Raw genomic sequence first — 17,002 nt, 5'->3', positions numbered from 1 at the left:
GAATCTGCATGGGGTGTGGAGGGTGATTTTTATTTATATTTATTATTAATAAAAGAGACCCTTCACAAGGGTGTGTGATGACAGGACAAGGGGAAACGGCTTTAAACTGAAAGCGGAGATTTAAAATAGAAGGAAGGAAGAAATTCTTCACTCTGAGGGTGCTGAGGCACTGGAACAGGCTGCCCAGAGAAGCTGTGGCTGCCCCATCCCTGGCAGTGTTCAAGGCCAGGTTGGATGAGGCTTTGGGCAACCTGGTGTAGTGGAGGGTGTCCCTGCCCATGGCAGGAGGGTTGGAACTAGATGATCTTGAAGGTCCTTTCCAACCCTAACCATTATATGATTAATTATATCTTTTATATAAAAAATATCATATTTCCATGGACTAATCCAGCCTACATGATACATTTGTGATGTATTCAGACTACAGAATTAAAAGTTTCAGGGTTTTTTTTACAGTGAATTTATAGGTTTTGCAAATAGACAAGTAACACTTGAGCATCCATGTATCCATGCTGCTACCGTTTAAGTTTTCAGATGACCTGCAGCAATGAGAGAAGTCACTGAAGGATGTAAATTAATAAAAATAATATAAATTAAAATTTTCTACAGGTAGAAATAAGAAGAGAGGACAGAGAGGCAGGGGACAGAGCACTATGCGTGACCGGTAGCCCGCGGAGGTCACCAGCATCGCGCTGCATAGCACGTGAAAAGGTTCGGCGAGGCCGGTAACGCCAGCAGCGCCTGTTGTGGCCGTAGCGCCCTCGCCGACCCGTCCGCTCGGTCCCTCCCTGCCTCCGTCGGGCGGCGGAGGGGCGGGGCCCCGCCCCGCGGCCCGGCTCCGCCCCTCATCGGCAGCGGCGGAGCCGGCGGGCGGCGGCGGCCAAGATGGCGGCGCTGGCGGGGCTGTGCCTGCGGCGGCTCTGCGGTGCCGCGCTCTTCCTGGCGCAGCTCTACGTCCTCTCCGGCCGCGGTGAGCGCGGCCGCCGCCGCTTCGCCCGGGCTGCCCGGGGCCGAGACGGGCGGGTGTGGGGCGGGGGAAGGGGGAGCTGCCGCCTGCCCGCGGGCGGGCCGGGCGCTCCGAGCCCCTGGTCGGCGGGGGGGGCCCGGCGGCGCCTGAGCGCCGCGCCCGCGGGTGGGGGCTGTTCCCCGGGTGTCTCAGCCCGTTCCCGGGGCGGGCCGGGCTTCTGAGCGGCGGAGGTGACCGTGACCGCGACCGCGGGTTGTCGGGCGGGGGGCGGGGACCAGGTGCTGCGGGGCCGCGGCCGGTCCGAGCCGTGCGCCGCGGGGCTGCTGCTTCGCGCCGAGGTGCGTGTGTCGGGACACGGGCGGGCGGGGCCGGAGCCCGGCCCGGCTGCGGCTCCGGGGTTAACGGCGTGCGATCCGAACGGCAACCGGCGGGGGGCCGGGGCACCGCTGGGTCGGTGCGTGCGACAGGCCCGCGGCGTCGCTGCCGCCGGGCACGGGCACGGGCACGGGCACGGGCACAGCTCCGCAGCCCCGAGCCCCCGGCGGCGGGCGGGGCGCGCGGGGACGAGCACGGAGCGCGTGCACGGGTGCAGCCATGGGCGGCTGTCCTGTCCCGGCTTCCTGCCGGAGGAGTAGCCGCGTTCCCCGATTTAATGGTTTCGTTCCGTAGCAACTGCTGTGTGAACTCCGCTTGCTGAGCAGCGCGTTTCAGTTCTCGAGAATTAAAAACTAAGACTGAATTGAAATGAAGATGGGTTCTTGTGTAAAATGAAAGATCCAATTCTAATGCTAATTTTAGTGTGGAATGTAAACATTCTACTATTTATAGAATAGGAAGACAGATTTTTGTGGGTTTTTTTATTCTCATTGTGCTTTTCACTTGTGATTTCATATCAGTGTGCTGAAATCAAGCTGTTTCTGAAGATGAATTTTATTCTAGAAACATCACTTTCCCCATTTTTGTCTTCTTGTAGCAGGATCTTTGATGACCACAAAGCATTCGCAGCCACAGTCTCCATTTGCAAAAACTGTCACTTCAACAAGTACAAACGCTCCATATTTTAAAGCAGCAGGTACAATGTTACATTGTTAATTTTGGTTTTCTTCTATGGGCCTTTTTTCCTCAGCCTCTTTGAGTTTAATAGTAAGGTTCTGGAATTATGTCTTAGAAACCCGTTCGTGATTTCAGGTACAGTGGTAAAAGGCGTTGTAACACAACATGAATTACTCTTCAATGACCTTAACGATTAATGTGGATTATATAATTAGAAAATTGGTCCATATCGGGATCTTACAAGTAGGAAACAACTAGTTAAACTGCCGTTGTGGTTCATGTGTTTTATACCCTCTCAGGACGGTGGAAGTTCTTGAAAGACTCCAGTGTTCTGCAAGAACTTGTTACTGTTCCCTATCGAACATAAATATGTTTTTGTAGCTCACTAAGGAGTGCATCAGGATTGGCTGAAGCACTGTTCTTGCTGGTAATTTCAGAGGTGATTCTGAACACCTACGGAAAGCAAATGGCTGTAAACTTAATCAGACCTGAACTAAAAGTAGGTTACGTGTGTCAGCCTGCTTCTGTACCTAAACTGATTACTTCTGCTGAGCAGTACTGGCTGAGGCGGCGCTAATCCCTGCTAAGCCGTGTTGTGGTGCTGCACGGAGCTGTGTGCTGTGCTGCCCTGGACACGGCTCCTGCCAGGAGCTGTGTTGTGTAGCTCGCTCAGTAGGTGCGGTGGTTCCCACAACACCAGCCTGTAACGCCGTTCACTGTATAAGAAAGCAAGCCCTTTGTGCCGTGTCTGTGCCTATGTATGACAGAACACATGTATATGTATGTACTTCAGACTATATAGCTTTCTTAATTTGCTTTCTTAATTTTATTCGCTTATTTTACCTTTCAGAAAGTACAGAAATTCCATCCTATGTGACTAAATGTCCGAGCAACGGGCTTTGCAGTAGATTGCCACCAGACTGCATGACATGTAACACGAACTATTCCTGTATATACGGGAGGCCGGCCACTTTCGACTGCAGAGTCAAGCCACATGTTCATTGTGTTGTAAGTAACTTGTTACTTTAAAGCCCAAATTTAAGTCATTTAGATTGTGGCATCTTGTCATAAAATACAAAGCATTGATTTCCAGGTTCTTACACAGGCAGGTTTGCAGATCCGTGATGTTTGGTCTGATTCAGCTGTAGGCCGTTGCTGAAGAGGCAGACCCACCCTTCGCTGTTTTGCCTTTCTTGCCTTGGATCTTTTTGTTACGCAGCCGCGCAATTGAGTTAAATCAGTTTGCTGACCAATCAAAACTGAACCGTTTTGAGAGTGAGCAGGCTAAATCTCTGTCAGAGGTACAGGGTGATCTGACAGATGAGACTGAACGAGTCCTCATTTTGGCAGTAGCTTGAGATTGGAGGAAGCTGTAACGTTAATAATTTGTGCTTTAATAACTCTTCATCAGTTTTCTAATGTTAATTTTTCTAAAGAGGGTAATTGTTGTTTTGCCCACCATGTCTATCCATGAAATGTAATTTGATGCTGCACACCGTGAATTTTTTTTAATACTGGTGAAGTGACAGCTCTGTCCTTTTATAGGATCAAAATAACCTCGAGCAGGAGAACTTTACGATTAACATGACGTGCCAGTTCTGCTGGCAGCTTGCAACAACTGATTATGTATGTACCAACTCTACGAACTGTATGACGGTCTCTTGTCCGCGACAACGATATAATGCCACTTGTACGGTGCGGGATCACGTTCATTGTCTAGGTAAGGTATGCTGAAACGGATTCTGTGAAGAAGCTTTTTTTCTGAAGAATTCCTTAACGGTTTTTGTAATGGGTCAATACAACTTTTGTTTATGTCCATTGCACTAACAGCTTGCACCTTGATTAAACTATTTAAGATTTTTTTTTTAGTTACATTCTGATTTTTAAGCAAATAGTGACATCCAGCTGTAAACATTGGCTTTTAATACGGCTATATACCTTTACATAAGGGAAAATAGTTCTGTTTTGGTTTTGTCTACTCCTGTGAATTAAACTAACTTGGATACCACCAATAGAATCAGTATCAGGTGTCTCAGCAGGGTCATTAAAAAATTCATGCTGGTTTCACCCAGCTAGTTTAATTTTCCCCCTGTTTGTTCAGTGACCTTGCATGTTTCCTGATGTGGGACAAAGACTGATGGAACAGAGGGCTGTAGAGCATATGTGAGCTTTTGTGTTGACAGCCTTGGTTTCAATTAGTGTCAACCCCTTTGGACTCTTGTTAGAGAAATACAGTATCTTCTTGCTTGTCCTTTTGTTATTCATTATGTGGCCTTTGTTACATTAAGGTTTGAATGTTTTTAATGTTTAGGTAATCGTGTGTTTCCTAAGATGCTCTATTGCAACTGGACTGGAGGCTATAAGTGGTCTACTGCCTTGGCGCTAAGGTACACGAGAACTGCTAGATAACATCAAGCTACAATAGACAATACAACTGGAAATAGATTAATTGTCTATAAAATCTTCAGTTTGTGTTTTTCTGCTGGATATTTTTTAATGGTGTGCTGAATAACCAATATTTCATGTAGTCTAGCTTAGAATTTGGAGGCCTAGGATGCCTGAAGATTTCATACGCAACGATAGTAGCTGTTCTTCAGTAAATGGAGCTTGAGAGAAAACATTTACGCTATTTGTGCATCGAACATGCTCGCTTCAGAGTAAATGCCAATGATTCTTAGGCTTCACAAAGTGATCCGTTTTCTGAGTAGGGGACATGTTTGCTTTTATTCTGTATGGTGTCAAATGATAAATGCTCAAAAAAATCTGCAGATTTATGTTTTTTTTCTGCTATTTTTTTCTAGCAGAAAAACTTCTTGTAAACAATTAGGGCTGAAAATTGTCCAAATTACTTCTTGGCATCTGAAATGAATGCAGCTGAAGTCGATGGATGCCACTGAGGTGGCTGTAACGGCTTCCTGCCCAGCTGTGACGGCTGAAGTGCCTTAAGACAAAGTTTCTTGCATTTTGAATTACTATGGAGGAGACCAGGGTGGCAGTATTGAAAGAAACTCTTTAGGTTGTTTTGGAACTATTAAGCCATTGTAGCACCACCATAGTGATTGGAAAGTAACTGAAGTTCTTTTGGTGGTAAGGCCTTTTTCATTCAATTTCAGTATTTCCAGAGTGGTTAATGGGATAAACCAGGTAGTGAGACTCTGTTCCTGGAGCCAAAGATACAGTAAGACTGTGATTAAGAAAGCGATCTAACACACTTCCCTTTGCAGCAAGAGCTGTTCTCTTTGCCACCAGCTGGAGAAACTCCTTGTTGCCTGACTGCAGCATGGGGCTGAATTTAGCGTTTGGGTCTGTTTCTGTAGCGTGTTTGTTGGGGATTTTTAAGCTTCTGATAGATTAGAAAAGTCAAAATATGTTTAGAAATTTGAGAGTTTTGTTTTTTATTGCTTGTCATGAATGAAAAACTGTCAAGTCTGGATATTATTAATTAGCTAAGAAATAGTGCTAATTCATCAAAAGGTTTCTTATTTAATAACCTAGTCAGCTCTTTTTGTACAAAAAAATGTATAGTTTCTTGAATAATGTAGAGCAAAACTATCATCAGCTTGTAGGTATGTCAGAAAGAAGTGTGTATGGATACCCAAACACAGTTAATCTAAAAATAATAATGACAACTCCTGTTTTTGTTCTTACAGCATTACCCTTGGTGGATTTGGTGCTGATCGTTTCTATTTGGGCCAGTGGCGGGAAGGTCTGGGAAAACTCTTCAGCTTTGGTGGACTTGGAATATGGACACTAATTGATGTGCTACTAATAGGTGTTGGCTATGTGGGACCTGCAGATGGTTCTCTTTATATTTAAATGTAGGTGCAACGTGCTTCAGAGAGGAGTAATTCCTTGGAAAGGGCTCTAAATAAAAGAATTGTAGAGGAGTGAGCCATTAAGGTAGGATGAAGAACAACCGTTCTTTCTATGTGCATACGTTTTAATGTACAGTATCTGTACTTAGTTTGCCTTTAACTAAGGTGAAATAAAAGAGTGGATCACTGAGTAAGTTGAAATTCATTTCCTTTCTCTCCTATGGACATGCTATTTTTCTGTGAAAAATGTTGAAGAGCTAACCAAATTCTGCACTGTGCTTGAGCTCGGATGTGTCAAGCACCAAAAGAGATGCAAACTAACTTGGAGTATTGAGTTGTTTACTTCATGTTTGGATGCTTGAATGTAACTTCAAAGCTAACTTCCTTAAATACGTTAGTAATATTTTTTTTTTTTGCATTTGTGGGAGGGTAATTCATTTGCCTGAGTTACTGTAGCAGTATGTAGATCACCGTGTTTTATGATGTTCATTACGTTCATCTCTCTTTTGGGGGTATAGCAGGAGCTAACGTTTGCTTAGTGGCCTGTTTTAAAATTGTGGGGTTTATAGAATTAGATTGGGGTAACACTAAAAGCTAAATATGAAATAATTGAAACAGATTTTAGGATTGTTCCAGAATGTCTTTATTTTGGTTGGGTTTCACCTGCGTATCAGTGAAAGGTACAGTTGGTACTTTTCTGCTAGCAAGCTCGCCAAGTCAGTTTGAAAAAAGGGTTGGCCACATAATGGATGCGTTTATCTGCTCACGACTCGGTGACAAGGTAATGTCGCAACTGTAGTGCATTTCAGAAGAATATCGTAGGTTTAGTTCGCTTAAACACCCGAAGGCGGCTGCCAGCCTCTGGCCGTGCCCTCCCCGCGGGCACACCGGGCTCGACCTGTGGCTTGTGTAGCGCAAAGGTGCAGCCAGTCTGGGAATGGCTGTCGCGTGAATAAACCTGAGCGGTTCGTGCAACTGGATTCTAACCGTGGTGTTACCACCGCGCCTTCGCTCTGCTGCGCCGGCCTTTCCGGGCGGGACGGAGGGGCGAGCGGCGGGGCCGCGCCGGCTGCGGCCGGGGGCGGAGCGCAGCCGTCGGGGCCGGGCCGCGGGGCAGTGCCGTGACCCCGAGCGGGGCCGCCCTCCGCCGGCACAGGCGGCGTCATGGCGGCGGAGCCGGAGCGGGAGCCGGAGCTGTGCTTCTACCGGCGGCTCCCCAAAGTGGTGAGCGGCGGGGGCGGCGGGGCCGCGGCGGGGAAGCAGCCGGCGGCGGCCGGGGCCCGCGGGCGAGGTGCGGGGCCCGGGGCGCTGCCGGCGGTGCGGGCGGCGGCGGTGGTGCAGGCGGAGCGGGGGGCTGCGGGGCTGGCAGCGCACCAGCACTGCGGGCGGACGGACGGACGGACGGACGGACAGCCAGCCAGCTGCCGTTTCCTCCGAGTTTTTACCAAACGCGCGCTTTTTCTGAGGTGCTTTACCCCCCCGAAGAGCGCGGTAGGTGTTTGCTGCCCAGCCTGTTCGCGGTTCTTAGCGTCTAATCTTCTTCCAGTTAAATCACTTGAGCCTGATGGTTATTTTCCGGTTTTGTGCTGTTTTGCGCCGAGCGTGGCCCGAGCCTGCCTCTGCTCGCGCTGTTCCCGTGCCCCGGGTGTGCCTCCCTCCCTTCGAGCGTATCTGGGCTGCCGGGGGACGCGCGTTACTGCGCTTTTATCGGCGTTACCGTTTGGGGCTGGCAAACGGCAAACGGCACGTCCCCTGCGGAGAGCTCGGGCAGCACGTGCACAGGTGCACAACCAAACCACATCACATCGCACCCTCCTGGTGTTCTCGTGCTCCGTTTCAATAACGTGTTTTTCAGGGTTTGTGTTTAATGTCTCACTGAATTCTGTCAAGTATTGCACTTTTAAGACTGTGAAAATTTTCATGTAGTAGTAGTATGTACCTGCCTTGATTTCCAGAAGTGGTAAGTGGCTGTAGATAACTCCTGGTGTTCAGCTTCACAGTTTACAACAATCTCACCCCTTTTCCTCTGCCCATGAACTTATTGCTTTAAAATACGAATCTGGAGTATAACACTTGACAAAATTAAATCTTGAAGGAGTTACAATTTCAACATGCTCTCCAATCAAAGGCTTGAGGAAATATTTCTCCAGTTTTTCTTTTCCCAGTGAAAAGGGATGCGTTCGAAGGGGGCATGAGTTGGGAGGGCATGAGGGATCTGTTCCGTATGTCAGGAGCCAAGAAATGATAAGAAGGAGCAAAGGTGAAGTGAGGAATGGAGCTGAGGGTGGTAAGTTTGGACCCCAAAGGCAGGTTGTTACGAGAAAGGCAGAAAGCGGTCTCAGGCAAAGGAGGGCAATTACGCCAGTTGCTGTCAATGGGTAGAGGTAGCATCTTGCTGGATTTCTGGCATGAGTTAAAACTTCAAAGCATGAAGAAAGGTGAGTGGATAAACAGATGTTGCTATTTTCAAACAACGTACACATACGTGTAACTTGCAGCGGATGGGGAAAGAGTTCTTGAATCCTTTTGAATCCTTTTCGTTTACACCGAGGCAGCCGTTCAGCTCCTCCTCACCTTGAGCTGCAGCACTCCAGTAGCTAGCTGGAGAGCTCCCCTTCCTCAGCCAGCTGTGCTCCCACCAAGACCAGCGCTAACATCAGCCCACCACGTGAGAGGGAACACGCAGGAGTCTCCGTTGAACCGCTGCATGCAAAAGGAGACAATCAATAGCCAAAGGCAGAGATAACAGTTATTTCCTTTTCAGACTCGGAGTGAAACAATAATGGGGGGGATACAAGAACAGTGATACAAACCAGATGTGAAAGCCATCCTTTTCACTGGGCACAAATCCATAGGATTTTTTTTTCCTCTAGGAACTTCATGCTCACTTGAACGGCTGCATCAGTTCTGCCACTATGAAGAAACTCATGGCCCAGAAGCCGTACCTTCGGATCCAGAACGGAATGACTGTCATTGACAAAGGAAAGAAAAGAACCTTAGATGAGTCAGTATATGCGTGTGTGTGTGATGAACGTTTACTGAGTGTCTTAATTTTCAAACCAGAGAAATGTGTGGCCTTATACACTGACTGCAGAAAATGCATGTTCCAGTTTTAGTTTAAGTACGATCTGTTGATTTTTTGCTACTTGTACCTGTACGATAACTTCTTAGATGCCTGCAAACTAAACGGAAATTTCATGTTGATTAATCCACTTTTGAAAGGATTGAAAATTTCCACCTGTAGCATATGCTCTTCAGAGAAAATTAACTCGTGTAGTTTCCTTTTTTGGAAACTTCATGTTTTTCTTTGTGCTTCAGAAAACTTTGTGGTAATCATAATAATTTCTGTTGCAAATGCATTGATAGCATCTCAGATCAGGGATGGTCTGTATGTTTTAAGCTAGAGCTGGTTAATTGAGCATAGTCAGTACATGTTTCCAAAGTGCAAATTTTTTTTGAATACTCATTTTACTGTTCAGCATTTGTCAAATTCATTTTTTAATTTTTTATTTTAGATGTTTTCAGATGTTTCAGATCATCTATCAGATTACCACTAGGACTGAAGATATTTTACTGGTAAGTTAATTAGAAGTTCGCTTAAAACAAGCAAGCAATATGCACAGTCAGAATTAGTTGGACTAACACCAGTGCGTCCTAACAGTATCAAGAACGGTCCCTTCAATTGGAAATCAGAATTATTATTGTAAAACACATTATTTTAGAAACACAGGATTTTCTATAGCTTTTACATTTGATTTTTGTGAAAGTGATGAGCTTCTAATACGGTGGTAGCTATGACCATTCCGATGCTTGGACTGAGAATGTCTTAAACATGTAGTGTCTGTTCATCGTTACCAAAGCTTTGATTTACCACAGTCTCTTGTTTCTTCTTTGGTTCCTCACGTACCAAAACTACAGAAGTAGAACTGCACCTCAGAGATTACAAAACTGCCAAGGAGAACTGTTGTGTGATCAAAATAGAGAGGAGAAAGTGGTGTAGTGTCCTCTTCTTCCCTCCTGTAAGGGGACTTTTAGGCAGCCTGTTAAACTTACAGAAAGGTGAGGCAGCTGTGAAAGGGGCTGTGACTGCACCACTTGAGGGGTATTCTCGTTCAGGCACAGAAATTCTTGTTTGTTCTAACTCCTTTAAAAGTATCACTGAGGGACCTGCTCAGAGGGACCCTCTGTGGGGCCGTGTTCCAGAGATGGAGACTGCTAAAAGCACATAGGGCCTGAAAATTTTGCAGGTGTTTCACACCAAAAGATATCTGAGTCTTTTCGGTGTAAAGGAAAATATAACCAATTATGAACATTACTTTAATGACGTTGAATACGCTGTTTCTTGATCAGATAACTAAAGATGTTATTAAAGAATTTGCTGATGATGGTGTCAAGTATCTGGAATTGAGGAGCACTCCGAGAGAAGAAAAGTCCACAGGTACAGTCTGTTCTGGTTTTTAATTTGTAAGTCTGGTGTGCTATAAAACTTAGGTAAGACTATGTTAATAACAAGTAAAGTCAAATTCAGTTGAGTCAATAAAAATATACTTAGAATATAAAAGCAACTATTTAACCATGTAGAAACACGTCACCTTACTGTCAGATTTTTTAGGACAAAATTGTGTTGGTTATAACTCTACTACCCAAGAATTTGGGTTATTTAGTACGACAGCCGAGTCTGCTAGTATTTTTCATAGTCAATATATTTTTTTCTTGTTACTTAATTTTTTATTTTCTTTTAGATGTGGTTTATAGAAACATGTTAAGAGAAGTCCTGTTGCTACTCTCTGCTTCACACCAAATTATTTTCTTTCTTTCAGATGCTTAGGAGGAGACAATTCAAATGTATGCTTCAAAGTAAAGCTCTATTTATAAACAGAATTAGAACTATATAGATTAGAAGACTATGGACTAAAATGAAAGGGGCAAAATGAAACTTGGGAGGCTAGAGGGCTGGGTCTGCAATGTAATAAAATTAACTCATACTTATTCCAAATGTGTACATGTGTTTGCAGGTATGACCAAAAGGATGTATGTGGAAACTGTACTTGAGGGCATAAAGCAGTGTAAAGAAGAAGGCTTGGATATAGATGTAAGGTAAATAAAGCACACAGAGTACCTCTGTTTCAAGGTTTGGTGTAGTCTGATGCTCGGTCACGGTTTGCAGAGAGGTTTACAAACCATCAGTGTAGGAAAGAAAATTGTGCTTAAACTAGATTACGTGGAATGGAAACAGGTAATTCATATGGAAAACTGAATTTTTATCTTCCTTCTTACTGATAAAGAAACTGGGTAAAGCTTTTCATCTCCAAGACTGTCCGTTCTCTGAAACGTTTTCAGGAAAAGCAGTGTTTTTGATGGAAATCGCATTAAAGTCTCCTTTTTCACAGCCTAGATTCACTGCAGAGCTCTTGCTTGCTGAGCTGTACAAGCAACCTGGTGTAAAGGAGAGGCAGCCCTAAGCAGCAGAAACGCTTCAGGAGGTGTCAGTGGTTGCTGGGGGCAGTCTGTTTGCCCGTCTTTTATACGCTCAGTAGCAACCCTTGTTAGATTTGCTTGTGGCAGCTGAAGAATTCTCGTTCTGGGGGCTGCGGGCCTGGCAGAGCAGGTGGCCATGAACACCGTGGTGTTCCCTGCCCTGCCTCTCGCTGGGGCTGTTGTGTTTCACAGGCTGGCGCGTTTGTCTGCTTCATGTCCCTTTGCACTCCGTACCTTCCTTCCTTGAACGGTTCCTGTACAAACACTCCTTATACTCAGCCGTGAAGGATGTGCCATTTTTGTTGCTGTCAGATCTGTTAGTCTCCTGATACTACAGCTTGTATTGAACTTAACACGTACATTTCTGTCCTAGATTGTTAATAGCAATAAATAGAAGAGGTGGCCCGGCAGTTGCTAAGCAGACTGTTAAACTTGCTGAAGAGTTCCTCCTTTCCACTGATGGGATTGTAGTAGGACTTGACCTCAGTGGTGATCCCACCGTAAGTTTTTGGTTTATTTTGGTCTGTTCTTGAAGATAAATATATAACGTTTTATAACAGCAAGTGGTTCTAATAGTATTTTATTCTTACCAGTTTTTGTCCTATGTTTGTTACTAGTTTGAATGGATTGCTCCTAATCTTGATACCAGGTTAATCCCTGTCGCTGTAAGGAACAGATACTCTCACAAAGAATCAATAGATTAATATACGACGCTGCAGAAAGAGCCACTGAAAAGCAGTGTTTATCTGGGAAGTTTGTGTTCCTAAATCGTCCCAGTCAGATTGACGGGGTTGAGGCAAGTTAGATAATATTGCAAGCTGACACTAGCTGAAATTTTGTTTAGATGCACCAAGTGCTTATTGGGTATGAAGAAGGCAGAAATGTTTGAGGATAGCTGTGCAGCTGAAGTGAAACGGCTCTAGGTGATACCTGTAGAAAGGGTATCAAGATGCAGACAATTGGCTTGTCAGTGTTGGGCGTCATCTGAACTACTGACGTTTGACCCGTTTGTCTGAATTGTGCCCACACAGCACAACGTCGTGTGACTTGCTGCATTCAAAACCGAAGCAATGAGAGAAGAAAAATAATTAAGTGTAACTGTATTTGGATTGAGTATTTTGATATTGCTAGACTTTTTAATGATTGTAATAGGAGGGGGTTTGGGAAACAAGCTGTAGAACAGTGATGTTTTTCTGTCTTCAAGGCAGGACATGGTCAGGATTTTTTGGAACCGCTCTCAGAAGCAAAAAAAGCAGGTCTAAAGCTGGCGTTGCATCTTTCAGAGGTAAAAGTTTTCTTTATTTTGGTCCTTCTCTGTAATTCCCATTTTATAAAAACCTTGATGAAACTAAAATTAACTTCCGTGCGTTTTGAACTTCTCAGGCCAAAGCAGTAATGGTTTGGGGCATTTTGATAAGAGAGAAGAAAACCAGGAGAAATCCTCAACAATCTGCCCTGAATCAGAATTGTCAAATTATTTCTTCTTGTACTGTATCTATTGAGGTGTTAGGTGTGAGTCTGAAAACAAGTAATATTCCAAGACATCTACTGTTTTCTTCCTGGTATTTTATCAGAAGTCAGGTATAGTAAAATTTGCACATTTTTATGAGTAGTTCTGTTAGTTTTCCTTTTATCAGTAGAAAGAGTTGGGCTTCGCCATGACATCTGTTGAAGCGGTGGCTGAAGTTTACTCTGACAAGTCTGAGAAATACTGAAAATATTTTTATATCTTCAGGAAATTAAGCATGATACACAATGTCACAGGCCTAGTTATACTTGTTTCTATTTCATTAAGGAGGCTTTTGCAGGATATTCCTGCATGCTTCTCTGAAAATTTATTTTGTAATGTCTCAGTGTTCTGGTTTTGTTTCATTTGTTTGTTTGGTTTTGGCCTCTTGCAGTTTAAGCTCTTCATGCACAATTTTTTTAATCTTGGTGTAAAACAGGCGTTAAAGGTCACCTCGACAGGGTAGTTCTGAAATTGGGGCGTACAAAGCTGATTCGAGGCCTCCGACTCACAGTAATTCAGAACTGCAAATAGCGACTGTCTGTGGCTCACACACCAGTTTAGGGTTGTGGCTCGTTGGTTTGTAATTCCGAGTTGAGAGGCACTCTCATGCACTACTTGCTTTACAGGGTAGTAATGCAGATGCTTGGTCTCACCAACTCTTTTGGATAAGATACACTGTGAAACTGGAACTTGAACTCTGCTGTAATTATTTAATGCGCTGTTTTACGGTGCCTTGACAGAAGGTAAAATATATCCTCTCTAGATTCCAAATCAAGAAGAGGAGACCAAAATTCTCCTGGGCCTGCCTCCTGACAGAATTGGACATGGAACATTTCTCAACTCTGCAACAACAGGTTCAGAAGAGTTAGTGCCACTTGTTCGACAGAATCATATACCTATTGGTAAGAAAAAAAGTTAAGGAAATTCCTTGACCTTTAGGTTTCAGAATATCCTACCTACTGCTGACCTAGTAACTCCTGTCTTTGGCCAGGGGTGACTGGAAAAACGCGGCAGTGTATGTGAGAGAACTGCCTATAAAGGAACGCTGGTAATGCTTTTGTGGGTTTGATAGATTCGCAGCAGCAGACAATTGATGCCTCAGACGAAAACAAAACTAAATCATAACTTTTTTTTACAGAAGCACGTCACAGCCTCTCACAGTATCTGGTTTGCTTTTGTGCCCAGGCAGTAGTTAAGAAGAAATTGATTACCAAACTTTCCTCAGAAGATACTAACAAATATTGGAAGCATATAAAATCAAGGAAACAACAATAGCTGATACTAATTTTCATTCAGGAACAGAAATAAGTCAATTAATGTGTCAAAAACATGTCTTTGGTTTTGATATATATCCTTATTTCTTCTTTTTTTCCCTTAGAACTTTGCATGACATCAAACATAAAAACTCAGACAGTGCCTTCCTGTGACAAACACCATTTTGGATACTGGTATAACATGGGCCACCCTGCAGTGCTTTGTGTAAGTTCTGAGATTGTAAGCACATATTTAGGCAAAGAGCGAAACCAGTGTGAAATTGGAGAAGTTTATCTCCTGTTATGGATCAGAGCTGACTTACTAACAATTTCTGAGCTTGCAGCAAATCCTCTGCTTCTAGGAAATCATAATGTTCTGTTTGAGAAATGCTTGCAATACAAATGGGAATTTTTAGTCTTGGTTTTATTGTAAAGCAAGACCTTTTTTTCTCTATAGATAACATGATCAGCTACACATGCAATGAACTTCTTAACTCTTTGCATACTGACAATTTCTCTTAAACATATTGGTCCAGTGCTTGCGTTCAAGCTTGTACTTACCGGCGTATTCATCATGTTGGATGAGAGTTCTTGAGTTCTCTTGACAGCTAATTAAGGTCGTTACATGTCGAGGCACTTTTGCTGGCTTTGGCAGGATTTTGCTATCATCCTGTTAGTCTAACCCCTGTCATTTGTAGCATTGTCCAAGCATGTGTATATATCTATGAGCGTTGTGCTTATTATTCAAATAAGCCTCAATCTTTTATTGTATAGAGTATTTATTAATGAGTTTGAACTCTGTTGTATTAGGTGAAAAATAATTCATAGTTAGAGATTATTGCTGAGATTTTCGATTGTGAAAAGTCTAGATAACCAGTGAAGTCACGTAAGAAAGCAGTTTACCTGTAAAGGCCAATAAATCAAGAGTAGCAGAAGAAGGAGATACTACGGTGTCTTAAGTTTAACGGGATGTAGTGAGCATTCTTCTCTGTGGGGGCAGATGGGTAATCTCATTAACCTTAAATAATCCAAACTTGCTTGTTTCAGATGAATAGCTTTAGGTAGCTTTCGATCATATGCTTCTGATGCTAGCCTGGTACTTCAGTCAGTATCAAGAAATCGTTCTAGTTGACATAAAGCAGAAGGTGAGGCAGTTTCTCCCCTGAAGATGTAGGAATACAGAGATTGCTCTAGTTCCTAAGTCTGAGGAAGCGGAAAAGAGGCATAAGGAGACGTGCACACACTGACATAGCTTGCATGTATGCATCATATGAGAGCCATCTTTCTAGCAGTTTTAATAGGAAATCCTGTTTTGTAGATAAATTGTGCCATCGCTTTAAGAAATTTTCCTCTATGTTTGAAAGATTAATTTTGAGTGAAAATAAGGCAAATAAAGTATAAAATAATTACCAAAGGATGAAAGAATCATGGAATAAAATGTGAAACAGCAAGATAAAATTGGTTTGTAATGTGTAGAAAACCCCCTTTTTGGTGTAAAGGAACTAATTTAAACTTTTTTCATTCTTTTCTTTCAATTGAACTCCAGACTGATGATAAAGGCGTCTTTGCAACAGATCTGTCACAAGAATACGAGCTGGTTGCAAAAACATTTAACCTGACTCGATCACAGATGTGGGATCTTTCCTATGACTCAATCAACTATATCTTTGCTTCAAGTGTAGTAAAATCAAAGCTAAGGGAACAGTGGTGTAAACTGAAGCCAACTCTGTTTGATTAATCAAACTGTTGTTCTAACCAGCTTGGGTGTGTTAGCTTAGTCAAGATGCATTTTTTACTGAAGTCCTGGGCTTTTTTCAGAATTCAGGTTTATAAATGCAGCCCATAAACTGCACCTGTGCAAGATGAAGACAACAGGAACGCATCCTTTGTTAGTGGAGACAGATCTAAGCATTCTTTCGTAGTTTGGAAGGACTCTCAACCATTGACTAAAATTCCTGTTGATGTGACATTTTTTAAAAATAGTTGAAGTATGTCACAATACGACAAATGTTTGACAGTCAGAACGCAATAAAGGCAGAGCTGTTAGGGTTTAAAATGTCTGCTGGCAACATTACACCAAGCAGTTTGTATGTGTGGTGTGTGTATTTGTTTTTTGTATTATTTTTAAACAGGCGTTTTGAGCAATTGATTGAATGTGAAGACAGAAACAAACTCAGGGAGAATGAAAAATATTTGTCTCAGAGGAATTAAATATTGCATCTGTTTTTCTTGATGTACGTGTGTGACGGAAGCCTGCTGTGGGTTGTGTAGCTGTGTACGTGGTGGTGCCTCCTGATGCACTCAGCACAGGTAGCGTTTACACCACGTTAAAACTCTGGAATGCCTTGCAAACTCTGTGCTGCTTGGGGGAAAGGGTCTAATTCTTAAAATGCTTTTTAGAATTGCTGTTTGTTTCTTGTACAAAAGCAATAAAAATAGCTTGAACCTCCATATTTTCGAAACCACTACTACTTTTATATATTCTTAACTCAGACTAAACCTCATGCTTTTTATTTATAAACAGGACTTTAAATTACTTTCTGAATAGTTTCACTGATCACATTGTCTTTTGTTGTTTCATTGAGTTGCATTATCACTGTTTGATCAAGTTTTTATTTTCTTGCTACAAAAATAATTACTATGGTAAACGTATTCTTTTTCCTTTCTTATTGAAAAGCTCTCTACAGACAGGTTGAGCAGCTTTCTGGAATGTTAGTTGCATATATCTTAGTCTAAGGATAAGCAGGCCTCCACCTAGATGGAATTCTCTTGTAAAGTAAGTTTTGTAGCATTTTTATAGCTTATGACCTTGTAATGACTCCTCAATAACCTAGTATTTAATTTATTAGCAAAGAAAAACTGTTGACTTCCCGTTTCTTTACTCAGGGGTCATCCTCAGTGTTCATTTTAGCTGTGCAGGGTGAAA

General features: G+C 43.2%; 2 protein-coding genes across 2 annotated transcripts; both read left to right on the top strand.

The window, feature by feature from the left end:
- Positions 1-885: 885 nt before the first annotated feature.
- TM2D3 (TM2 domain containing 3) lies at positions 886-5,969 on the top strand. Its single transcript, XM_086620135.1, has 6 exons — positions 886-970; positions 1,941-2,039; positions 2,871-3,028; positions 3,566-3,740; positions 4,332-4,407; positions 5,671-5,969. Exons 1-6 carry the CDS (start codon positions 886-888, stop codon positions 5,834-5,836), a joined length of 759 nt encoding a protein of 252 aa, XP_086476261.1. The 3' UTR covers positions 5,837-5,969.
- A 1,023-nt stretch (positions 5,970-6,992) lies between these two features.
- On the top strand, positions 6,993-16,623 carry MAPDA (N6-Methyl-AMP deaminase). Its single transcript, XM_086620134.1, has 10 exons — positions 6,993-7,059; positions 8,709-8,839; positions 9,351-9,411; positions 10,186-10,273; positions 10,851-10,932; positions 11,687-11,813; positions 12,518-12,598; positions 13,587-13,725; positions 14,202-14,302; positions 15,623-16,623. The coding sequence occupies exons 1-10, from the start codon at positions 7,000-7,002 to the stop codon at positions 15,812-15,814; spliced, it is 1,062 nt and encodes a 353-aa protein (XP_086476260.1). The 5' UTR covers positions 6,993-6,999; the 3' UTR covers positions 15,815-16,623.
- Positions 16,624-17,002: the final 379 nt, after the last annotated feature.

The sequence above is a fragment of the Tauraco erythrolophus genome, chromosome 14 (assembly GCF_009769465.1).
Source record: "Tauraco erythrolophus isolate bTauEry1 chromosome 14, bTauEry1.pri, whole genome shotgun sequence".
Lineage (NCBI taxonomy): Eukaryota > Metazoa > Chordata > Aves > Musophagiformes > Musophagidae > Tauraco > Tauraco erythrolophus.
The sequence above is the reverse complement of the archived record's forward strand: the minus strand, read 5'-3'. Positions and strand labels throughout refer to the sequence as shown.